Genomic DNA, 13082 nt, shown 5'->3' on the forward strand with positions numbered 1-13082 from the left:
CCTTTACTAACTAAAAGCTACGCTAATATCCAATACCCCTTGTCATACTATTTATGTGGTGCTGCAGGATAGCTATGTGAAGAATGAGTATGTTTCTTATGAATAATTTACTGGAATGTTGAGATCTTGAAAGAATCTACCTACTTTAAAAAATTATTGCTTCACTTCTTGCAAAACCTCTTCAAGAATTTTCCACCTTTCTGTAATTCTTTTTATAATGCTATCCTTATAAGCAAGTATTGAATGATCGTGCACTTTTTGTTTGTCTTTGGGATTTTGCCAATTGCGATAGTGATGTACCAACCCTTGTGAAAGACCGATTTCGGAAGCAACATATCCAGTCCGAAAAGTCCAAATATTATGAATTCCCACTGTTTCGACTTTCAAAGGATTAACAATAGTTTTTGAACGAATATACACAGGATGTATTTTCGGCTCTCGATCTAGTTTCAACAAAGATATTATATTATATTTTTCAGCTAAGTCTCTCCCGGTGAAATTTTCTTTCGTATCTTCCCATTCTTTACGAAAAAAAGTACACCTGAAAATATATGCACCTATATTTGTTGCGTGTTTCAAACTATCAATGAAAGTCATCCAGTCCCGATGCTTTTTCGGAACTATGATTTCATCTGCATCAATAAACACGATAAATTTAGTCCTGTACATATTTCTATAAAGACAGTCATTTATAGCAGCGAGCTGACCAAAATAATGAATTTCTGATCCACCTCCAGTTTTAAATGGTATTTTCCATTCAACTGTCTCTGACAAACCTTCTTCTGCGTATTTTTTTATAATTGCAGTTACATTTTGACCAATACTGTAGTTGTAGAAGATGAAATAATCGGCACCAAATATCTTGTTGATTTCCATCCATTCGACCAATTCGTCCATACGATCATAGTTGGAGTGCAAAGGACTGAGGCAAACAGTAAAGTTTTTCTTGCCTGTTTTTCTAGCTACAGAATTTGGTGTAACCAAAATGTGATTTCTAGGTTGCTGGCATTTCTTCTTTAAGACAATTGAAACACTGACTGGTGGCTCATTCACTTTAAATTGGTGTAGTGGACAGAGGAAGTAACAGGCAGCAAATCTAAAAAATAAAGAGAAATATATATACAATAAAGTACACAAAGAAAAGAATAAATGCAATATTAATTAAATATAATGAACATATGGAATGAAGTAATTACAGGGGAAGTAAAATGTTATCAAAGACAATAAGAATTAAAATCCAAATAGTTGTGAATATCAAATGATAAGAGCCAAAGTACGAAGCGTATATGCGACCGTCCGACCTAAATGAGACAGTAGTCAAATTCTCCATCAAAGAGCTTTGCGTTTCTAAGATAATATAATCTTGGATACATTACTCCTTAACTCTTGTTATTCAAATCTACCTGGAACCACACTGTATCTATAATACAAATTTTCTGTTTTAAAATTATGTAAATTCAAACCTTCCATCAAAATTTCATTCTGATTTGTTTAAAACAGCAGCTTAATAACGGAAATTTTATAAAATTTTCCATGATTTTCTAAATTAGTTAAGTCAAGGCAGAGTATTTTAATAAAAATAGGTATAAACAGAGACAAGAACATCAAGGCCTGAATGCCTATATTTAAAATGAGACTTGATTAGGGCAGGCCTGGAGCTAAGTAACCATTTCGCGATGATTGGTTTAAATTAAAATCATGAAATTCTTAATAAGCTGTGTGTATGTGCTAAAGTAGATCGAAGCAAATACCTCAGTAAATTAAGATAGTAAAACGTAGACAAAGCCGAATTGTTTTCACTAACTTAGGTCAAAGATGAAGGCAGTCGTTTGACCTGACCTGATATAACAAGCGCAGGAAAGTATTTCGTTAAATACAGTATCAGATCAGATTATAAAGTGAGTCGTTAGGGAGTTAACAGGTTTGCACTAGAATTCAGTCTAGATTAGTTTCTGTTTATTTTCGATTAACTGGTTAAAAATAATAAAAATGTAACCTAGGGGAATCGTCAACTGATATATCAATCAATTCGAAACTAATTTATTTCCAATAAAGAGCTGCATGTGATTTTATGCACCAATCGTTCCACATTAAAAGAGTCCACAACACGATTATCTACTTGGATGGACAATAATAATCGACTACAAATACGTAGTAAGCACTGTGGAAACTATTCTGTCTATGAGCCAACACTGCAATCCTCTTTCTATTCTGAGTTCTAATTAATTTCGTTTTTATTAATTTTTTTCTCACTCTGTCTCTGGGGATGGTCACCCTTTGATAAATACGTTTGAAAGTCAAGTAAATGACTACATTTATCATCCTAGCATAGACGATAGATATACATTTGTCAATGATCTTCGCCGCTGCATGCGTGTTAACATATGGCACTCCGTCGGTTACGACGTTGAGGGTTCCAGTTGATCAGATCAACGGAACAGCCTGCTCGTGAAATTAACGTGTAAGTGGCTGAGCACTCCGCAGACACGAGTACCTTTAAAGTAGTTCTCGGGGAGATTCAGCTTGACACTGTGTTTGACAAGGCTGGCCCTTTGAAAAACAGGAACAACAGAAAAGGGAAGATTTCCACGGTAAAATTTCCACTTATTTCCTTTTCTTTGTTTTCTGAAATTTTCGTTGTCTTGCAACCTTTTCAATACACACTGCGTTCCTTTTTGTTTGTTTGTACGCATGTGTGGGGGTTAGTGTGTGTGCGTGTGTGTGTGTGTGTGTGTGTGTTTGTGTGTGTGTGTGCATATGCATGTATGTATGTATGTAAGTATGCATGCATGTGTGTGTATGCATGTATTTATGTATGTATGTGTACATTTGTCTGTATGTATTCTGCATATTCATGTGTTTGCGTGTCAGTGTTTGTGTGTTTTTTATGTATGTGTGTGTGTGTGTGTCTGTGTGTGTGTTTGTATACGTGTGTGTGTACCTCTGTCTCCTTGTGTGTGCATGTCTGACTCTGTGTGTGTATGTGTGTGTGTGTATGTGTGCTTGTCTGTTCATATAACCTATGTACCTATCCGTCTGTATGTTGATCTGTTTACTTTCATATCCATAGGCTTACAAACATCTGCATATATATATATATATATATATATATATATATATATACTCACACACACGCACGCACACACATGCAGCTGTCTACATAACATGCACAACACATTATTGGTTATTGTAATATTGTAATATAGAATCATCCTACTTAATCTATTCTGTTATTTAAAAAATATAACGAATATATTTACCACGTGAACTACGATGAAAATATGAGAAAGTTATAGTATATAATTTTTTTGCGAAGTGGTTCCTTAAGACATGTAATTTATTGTAAGGTTTACGCAAGGGTGAAAAGGGTGAGAAACACTAATCTGGGGTAATACACACCTGGTGTTTGTTACCTGGTTGTCATGACTTAAGTTTGGAATGAACTGTTTACGCACCACCTTAGTTACAAACTCTTTAATCAAAACCAGAGTTTGAATCCAGTATTAACGCCGACAGAAACGATTAAGGAACGCTGGTCAGCGGGTTGAACAATGAAGTTATCTCTCCAGGCGACACTCTGAGACAAACTCAAAGCTTCAAGTAACCGAACTACTTGCCATACTTGTCAATTTTCAGTGTTTCTGCTTATAGCAATAGCAAGCTGTTCTAACCTTTCCTACTTGTCTCCAGTTAAATGACTAAGCCATGTAAAAGTGCAGGGCCTATGGCAGAACACAGAGTCGGTGACTATATATGATCAGCGTTTGTATAACCGGCCCTTCTCTGTATCTCTATGGATGTTTGTGCATGTGACGGAGATTGTGAATAAGTGCATATGTGTGTATGCATGAGGGAAAGAGTAGGTGTTAGACACAGAGAGAGAGAGTGTGTGTGTGTGTGTGTGTGTGTGTGTGTGTGTGTGTGTGTGTGTGTGTGTGTGTGTGTGTGTGTGTGTGTGTGTGTGTGTGTGTGTGTGTGTGTGTGTGTGTGTGTGTGTGTGTAACAGCAAACAGTGGCCTTCAAATCACAGTAAATCCATTACTATTGCTAGTACGTTTTATTTTTTTACATGATTCAGTCATTAGACTGCGGCTAACTACGTTAGAGGTACACGTGTCTGTGGAGTGGTCAGCCACTTGCACATTAATTTCACGAGCAAGCTATTCCGTTGATCGTATCAGCTGGGACCCGCGTCATCGTAACTGACGGAGTGCTCCTTTTTATATATATATATATACATATGCATATACACAACGAGCCTTTCTCAGATTTCCATCTACCAAATCCACTCACAAGTGTTTGGTCGGCCCGGGCCTACGGTATAGCAGCTGCTCGCTGTGGAGATTGAACCCGGAACCATGTAGTTAAGAAGCAAACTTCTTACCACACTGCGAATGAAAATTTTCCAAGAGGCAAATGAAATTAAATGGTATCTAAAAATGTTGATCTGCTGAATTTGATTAAACCAACCAAGGAAAGATGCTGTGAAATGGTAGTGTCGGGGAGTATTGAATTAGACAATTTTTAAAATGGGTTTCTTGGATACAAGCAACAAATAACTGATTGTTTCGTTTTGTTTTATTTACTTTTTTGTTCGTTTTTGTTTTCGTTTTCGTTTTTGTTGGGTTTTTTTTTAGAACTGAGATAAGATTAAATAAAGCTAAAGTAAACTTAGTGAAGGAAAGCACTCTGACATAAGAAACATATGAACCTCAATAATAATCTCCTATAATGAGCAGTAGAAAAATGCAATGTATCGTTCAAAGTCTCGTTGAAAATGAAGCTTAATCCCATAACTGCATTAGCTAAACAAGTATACTCTGCTGCAGTTGGTATATTATTATAAGAAAACGAAGTGCTAGGAAATGGAGAGAAAAAAAAAAGTAGAAACGAAGATTCTTCTATTGAAATGATTACTTAGAAATTTAAAAACTCTCCAGAGATATTATAGCTCTTAAAGTAGCGTACTGATTATACTACTCAATTCCTTAAGGGGCCTTATGATCAGTAAGACAAAAATAAAATAAGAGGCAAGCAAGCATCTCAATAGGAATATGAGAGATTATAAAGTAAATAATTCATATAAAAGGTAAAATACAAGACGCATTAAAAGTTAGCTACAGAAGAGAGGGTAAATTGTTATTATTCAATGATAGATATTTCAGGGTTATCTCTCTTGCGGTACACGGTGCTCACGTTAAACAAGAAGCTAGAAATACATTCACCGATTATTCCGCTAGAGGGCGCCTTGAAATAACTGTTGGTGGTTTTCAACACCTATTACCTAGAGTGAGAAGTGTTCTGAACGGCAAACAGCAATGAACACGGCCTTTGCACGAGTCAAAATGTCTCAAACATTTGAACTGATCTAAATGTCTGCATACTCGCAACACTGCTTTTGCGCAGCCACTATGATATTGTTTGAATTTTTCTGGAAAGTCTCCGTCTAATTTTTACCTCCTCCTCATCATAATTTAGCCTTTACTGATATCTAGTAACGGACAAATATCGTGTGTGTAATACGTTAACACAGACTTTTGTTTCGCTTCTCTTACGAATGGGGAATTTGTCCTATATAATCTCTAAACATTCCTATATGCCTATGCCAATAAATATGCAATCTTGTCTGTTTTTCTTTACGATTTATCTGTAACAGTGAAGGTTATCTCTAACGGACGAGATCAGAATAATACCGAAACACGTTTGACGACTAAACTTGTCGGGAAAATGAAAATAATATTCATCATTGACTTATTTATTTTATTTTATTTTTTAATTATTTTGTTTTTCTTCCACCACGTATTTATTTCTGATTAGTATTTTGAAGCTCCCTGCATTAAGTTAAAAATAACTTAACTATTGTTGTTATTTTTTGTTGTAGTTGCTGCTGCTGTTGTTTCTTCATACGAATGGCGTCTTGTGTTATTTAATTCACATAAAAGCTCAACCAATGAGAAATACTGATAAAATACATTAAATTTTTTGACAGAACAAAATATTTCGGACTAGAACAAAAAGCATTTCTACAACAAAATAGAATTCAAAATGAAATAGAATTTAAATAAAATAAGACAACAATTCAAAATCAGACAACTTTCAATTACGGAAGTTGAAACTTTCTGAAAAGGCAATATAAAATACAAAAACCCATAATCTTTGTTTCTGAAAGGATTGATAAAGAAAAAGACACAAATCTAATATAAAGCGAACAGTATCAAACTGGAATAATTCCAGCTCATTTAAAATAAATTGCTTAAATTGAAAATCTGTAGGACTACATGAAGATCTAAATAACTGGGTTAATTCTTTAACATCAATCCATCAGAAATTGGCCGATCTCCAATTAGATATTGATTTCTTACTTAGGTACGCACAGTCACACATTTATAAAAGAGGATAATAAGATTAGAAGACGTTCATGCCTTTTTCAAAAACGTTAGCAGCATAAAAGAAATGGTCTATATTCGAATGCAAGCTGAGTCCGACTCACAGATTGTCTTACTACGAGTTTGACACTTGTCTTATGGTACTCGCTCCCGTAGCTAATAATTTATGCAATAATTTACGCAATTTACGTTATTAAGAATGGTATATGTCAGGTCAAGACTAATTATATTACAGTTTAATAGAATTCTGTTACTGGTAACCTTGTGATCCATGGACTACCTACTGACGATCGAGTAGTCCGCCGCTAAACCGATTCCCTGATGTATTTGCTTATTATGGAGGGTGAGATGGCATCCACTCATGAAAATGGAGAACAAAAACAAACATTAGCGACTGCTCATGCTTTTTTTTTTATCTTAAAAAAGGCAAGAAAGCGGTGGAACCCTGCAGGAAGATATGTGCTGTGTACGGAGAGAATGTTGTTATAGAAAATGTTTGCTAGAAGTTGTTTGACAAGATTTTGATCGGGGAATTTTTCGATTCAAGATGGATCTTGCTTTGGTCGGCCAAATAAGATTAACAGCGACACGAACTCTTATCATGCAACCAAGATGATCGCAGATATTCTCCAAATATCCAAATCAAGTGTTGAAAAACCATCTGCATCAACTAGTTTACGTCAGCAGGCTCGAAATTTTGGTCCCACATCAGTTGAATGAGGATAACCTCGCCCAACGGATTTCAATCTGGGATTCGTTGCAAAAACGTGAGAAAAATCGATCCTGTTTTGAAGAGAATGGTAACAGAGGACGAAAAATGAACCCTTTATAACAATGTGAAACGCAAATGATCATGAGAGGAAGTGCAGCGAACCACCACAAACAACTTCCAAAGCAGTACTTCAACCAAAGAAGGCTATGTTTTCAATTTGGTGCGATTGGAAGGGTGTTGTCTTTTACAAGCTTCTCCCTACGAACAGAATCATCTATCTTGTGTTCTGTGATCAGCTAGACAAATTAAGGGCAGCGATCCCTTTAGAAGCGTCGTCCAGAACTTGGTAATTGTACGGATACTGTCTTTCGTCACGAGAATGCCAGACCTCACACTTTTTTGCAGATGCGGTAGAAAGTACTGGGGTTTGACTGGGAAGTTTTGCCACACCCTCCATATTCGCCCGAGCTTGCATCTTCAGATTTCCACCTGTTTCGGTCTTTTCAGAATTCATTGAATGGACAGAGCCTAAACTCTAAAGAGGCTATAAAAATTCACCTAGAAGAGTTTTTTGAGAGGAAATTCTTTGAGTATGGTATAATAGATCTGCCCATAAAATGGCAGAAGATACTGGAACGAAATGGTAATCATGCCATTGATTGAATAAATCGCTTCGTGTTTAAAACTTGTCTTATTTTCGGTTAAAAAAACCGAACGGACTTTTTGACCAACCCAATACATACATACACACACACACACACACACACACACACACACACACACACACACACACACACACACACACACACAATACTCAGACACACACCAATACAATGCAGAGACACACATACACAAACATATATCGCAGAAACACACATATGTAATAGGTTTTCCCATACAAACATATGTATACACATACAGGCATACACTACACATAATTAATTAATTAATTAATTTTTGATAAGCCTGCTGGCTATTTGCGACATCAGCGTCTGAAAAGATGCTGATATTCAATATATCTTAGCAGCGAGATTTGACTTGTATGCTCTGCCTGCTGCTTCTCGCTGCTGTCATCCAAAAGACCGAAATCACATGATATGTGAATTCCGGCGACCTTGGTAGACGAATTTCGTCTGCTACGATCTAGATGTGTGCTTTTCTGCACCAAGCACCATTGAGGACCTATCAACGCTAATAACACAGTTTACGGTGTTCTAACACGGCATCCATGTGAAGCGGGATATAAAGATTACCGTTTGGTATTAATATTGTTCCCATCGCTAATAATTTTTAACCAAAGTCCCTTTCACATTCCCTACATCAACATACACCAGCAATGACGTACTTAGGTAAACGGACCTCCGTTGGTATCCACGATGAGGATTCAGCTGTTCGATCAAACTAATCTACCTACTCATTGATTTAGTGAGCAGGTGACTGAGTATTCCTCAGACGTGTACCATAACGTGATTCGGAAGCTCAGAACATGAACTCAGCACCTCAACAACGAATGATGACGATGGCTACGGCGTCTGCGCTATCCGATCGTCTTGTTCTCCCAGTCTGGCTTTCGTGATGATAGACTCTCCCGTCGAAGACGACTTAATAGCGTTCAGCTTTTGCCGAACGGCCTGCACAAAGGATTTGTTTATAGTAATCAAATGTTCGTGTCGCTCACTCAATCCATCAAATCGGCGTTGCCTGAATAGGTGCACAGTGTACCACGTATCAGGTTTCGAAGTAATCGCAGAGCAGTGCGAGATGATGTGTTTTACTCAAGAACACAACGCACCACCCGGTCTAGGAATTGAAACCACGATCTCGCGAACCACTAGGTCATGCTTCGTAATAATATTAATAACAATCATAATAATAATAATGATAATAATAATAATAATAATAATAATAATAATAACCTTAAATTTCAAATTACCACTTTCTAATTTCAAATTCCGTGCGTATGATTGCTTTTTTAATGATAGGAATATGCAAATATGAAGGATATTTTGAAGTGTTTTATAAGCTTATTCATGTCCGTATGACCAATAAATGATAATTTTTGGAAATGTATTGTAATGTAAGAGATGCGGCATATCAGCCGAAAATCTCAAAAAAAAAAGGAAAATATTTCACTGACACGATATACCGATATAACATACTAATTTTGTCTCATTCGACAAAAGCATGGCATTATATAACCTTCATACATTCAAATGTAAATGTGCATAAAACATAATATAATACATATTAATATTTGTTTATGTATAGATGGGTAGATAGATAGATAGAGAGACAGACAGACAGACAGACAGACAGACAGACAGACAGACAGATAGACAGATAGATAGATAGATAGATAGATAGATAGATAGATAGATAGATAGATAGATAGATCCATTTATATGTACACGAATACATGTACATAAATTTTGTGCATTTGTATGTGTGCCTTTGTTTTGTGTAATGCAATAGAACCTGCGTAAACTCGACAATTACTTCCCAAGTCATCTTAAAGTATAACTTATATCTAATCTCAACAAATAATTATTAATAACCATACATACTTTGGGTTTGTAACATTAGTCTCTTGTACGAAAAATATCTTTATTAAATTACCCACATCACTAAGACAAAGATTTATAGTTCTCTCTCACGGGGATAAAATTTGATCTATTTTATTCCACTTCACCAAGAAGTCCGAAGAATGTACTTTGCTCTAGCCTGTTAGCATACAACACATTGGAATAAATACAAACTGAACCGGGCTAGTCAAACGCACCGAAACGGTTGGTGTTATATCAACCGCGTTAAAATTAACTTCGTGAATACCTCGTAAATTGTTTAACGAGAATCTTAGGGACAATCACAACTAGATTTAATGAGATTCTTAAGGACATTAACTTTCTTGCACAGAGATTAACATGACCGTCACAAATGATATCTTAACTCAATTTCATCGAAGTAGAACTCACATAAGACTTCAATACCTAATTATGGAATATTATACATAAACTGCGGTTTATGACACTGATCTCTTGTGAGAAATTAAATAGATAAGTATTTCGATGAATCACCTTAAAGAAAATATGATCGGTACTACATCAAATGTTTACCATTATTTCTCGCGACAAATGTGTGTGCTCATAAGTACATACACACACACACACACACACACACACACAGTCTAGATTAAATGATATCCATAAAAGATAAAGGCATATCAAAGTGAAGCACGCCTCAAATCGGCTCGACAGAATAAGGCAAATAAGACTTAACTAATTCATTATCTTAGCACAACATACATCGAAGAGGGAAGTTCACTATTGTTCCACAATCCACAAATACAGTCGTACCCAAAAGTATCCAGAATTATCCAGCCACGAATGGAAACTTGAGCGTGGCACAAAAACATAATAAAACAGACGAATGGCTTAGTTGGTATTGCTACAATTATTTCATTCAGTGTCTTTAGCGTGACATAAGTATAATCCTTTCTACTATAGGCAAAAGGTTTGAAATTTTGAAGAGGGGCCCAGTCGATTAGATCGACCCCAGTATGCAACTGCTACTTAATTTATCGACCCCGAAAGGCAAAGTCGACCTCGGTGGAATTTGAACTCAAAGCGTAGCGATGGGCGAAATACTGCTACGCATTTCGTCCAGCACGCTACGGATTCTGCCAGCTCTCCGCCTTGTGACGTAAGTATAATACAATTGGTTAGATTTTCGCGGCTTTATGGTTGGCTGAATCTCCATTAGATTATGCTAATGTTCTATTAATTCGGAAGACTTTTATCAAGCTTAGTCGAGTGAATGAAAAATGAAGGCTGACTGCAATATAGTACAATAAATGGTTTTTAGAGCAGCGTCGGCAAATGCATTTGATACGGTCAAATGTTTTACTTGGCATCTAATATCTGCTGTATTCAAGAAAGTTCTGCCACTATTATCCTTTGGAGACAAGGTCACTAGACTTATTAACATCTTTAGGATATTAACACGTTTAACTCCTTATATTTATTCCTTATATTTACAAGCATATTCCGCTATCCACCCCTCGAGATATGGCCACGTTAAATTTATCAGCTATTGGTAATTCTGATTTAAAATTTCACTTGTTGATCTGTTCAATAACCAAGACAATATTTACTTGTTTTATTTGGTAGCATGATGCGTTGGGAGTTATGCGACTTATTACGCAATCTAACCAAATGTGTTATGCTTCTATCACAAGGGCGGCGAGCTGGCAGAAACGTTAGCAGGCCGGGCGAAATGCTTAGCGGTATTTCGTCTGTTTTTATGTTTTGAGTTCAAATTCCGCAGAGGTCGATTTTGCTTTTCATCCTTTTGGGGGTCGATAAATTAAATAACATTTGCGTACTGGAGTCGATCTAATCGACTGGCCACCTCCCCAAAACTTTCGGGCCTTGTGCCTAGAATAGAAAAGATTATTCTTGTAGTACAATAAAGATTTCTAGTGAAACAACTGTAGCAATGCCAGATAACTCATTCGTCTATTTTTTATTATGTGTGTATGTGTGTATATGTATGTATGTGTATGTGTGTGTGTGTGTGTGTGTGTGTGTGTGTGTACAAATGTATTTCAAGATGAAAATTTATATCAATGTATATAGATAAATGAATATATACATGAATATGTAAATGTAAAGATATCAATATATATACATATATTGATATATATATACATATATATATACATATATATACATATATGTGTTTATATATATATATGCATATATATGTGTGTGTATATATGTATATGAATGTATATATATATATATGGGGGGAGAAAGAGATAAATATAAAGATTTATACATATTTATATTGAAGTTATAATAATATTATGCAAAGTTATACAGAGAGAGGGACGGGGAGAGATAGGTAGATAATTATGATAAATATATAGAAATATATATACATCGATATATTGATATATTGAAATATATATGTATATATACATACACACATAAATGAAGATCTATAAATGAATAAATATATGTATGTATGTGCGTGTATGTGTGTGTGTATATGTATATATATATATATATATATATATATATATATATATATATATAATGCTTGTCATATATATGATACATACATGCACAAACATACATACATACATGTATACATACACACACACATACACACATACATACATACATACATACATACATACATACATACATACATACATGCATGCATACATGCATACCTACATACATACATACATACATACATACATACATACATACATACATACATACATATATGGTCAGGGACACGACCAAACATCTCCGTATTTTGAATTTCTACATTTGAATGAAATCTAATATTTTTCTGTCGATAAAATATTATTCTGTTTCGAATAATGTTTTTTTCTTTCTATGGAAATCAAAATTTAACATTCGTGTAAAGAATGGGGCGGTAAGCTGGCAGAAACGTTAGCACATCGGGCAGAATGCTTAGCGGTATTTCGTCTGTCTTTATGTTCTGAGTTCCAATTCCGCCGAGGTCGACTTTGCCTTTCATCTTTTCGGGATCGATAAATTAAGTATCAGTTACGCAGTGGGATCGACTTAATCCCTTTGTCTATCCTTGTTATATATCCTTGTTATATATCCTTGTTATATATGGCTGGAGCTTGGCTGCTCTGCATTGACAAGGGGCAACACCCTGAAACTAGTCTGCAGATGCCAAACCAGCAAGGGGAAACTGCTGACCTCCCCTGTTCGAAGGTTATAAAGGACACAGGTTTCGTGTGTCACATAGCTAGCTAGAGGCGATGGCTTCTTGGAGCTAATTCACGGCAGCTTTCGTCCTAATTTTGGGACTGCCATGTTGGCTTGGCGATAACTATTAATTTCCAGTACCGCTGCCGTAGTCTCCTTTAGAGAGACTTAGAAATATTAATAACTCTATTATATATATATATATATATATATATACGACGGGCTTCTCTC

The 13082-nt window shown here is 35.7% G+C and overlaps 1 protein-coding gene across 1 annotated transcript in view; it reads right to left on the reverse strand.

Annotated features, from left to right (window-relative positions):
* Positions 1-6: 6 nt before the first annotated feature.
* LOC106869484 (beta-1,4-galactosyltransferase galt-1) overlaps positions 7-13082 on the reverse strand; it is a 67703-nt gene continuing 54627 nt past the window's right edge. The window contains exon 2 of the mRNA XM_014915242.2: positions 7-1096. Within this exon, the coding sequence (XP_014770728.1) occupies positions 154-1096 (943 nt within the window). The 3' untranslated portion in view covers positions 7-153. The remainder of the gene's footprint in view (positions 1097-13082) is intronic.

Source organism: Octopus bimaculoides, chromosome 6, assembly GCF_001194135.2.
Source record: "Octopus bimaculoides isolate UCB-OBI-ISO-001 chromosome 6, ASM119413v2, whole genome shotgun sequence".
Classification (NCBI taxonomy): Eukaryota; Metazoa; Mollusca; class Cephalopoda; order Octopoda; family Octopodidae; genus Octopus; species Octopus bimaculoides.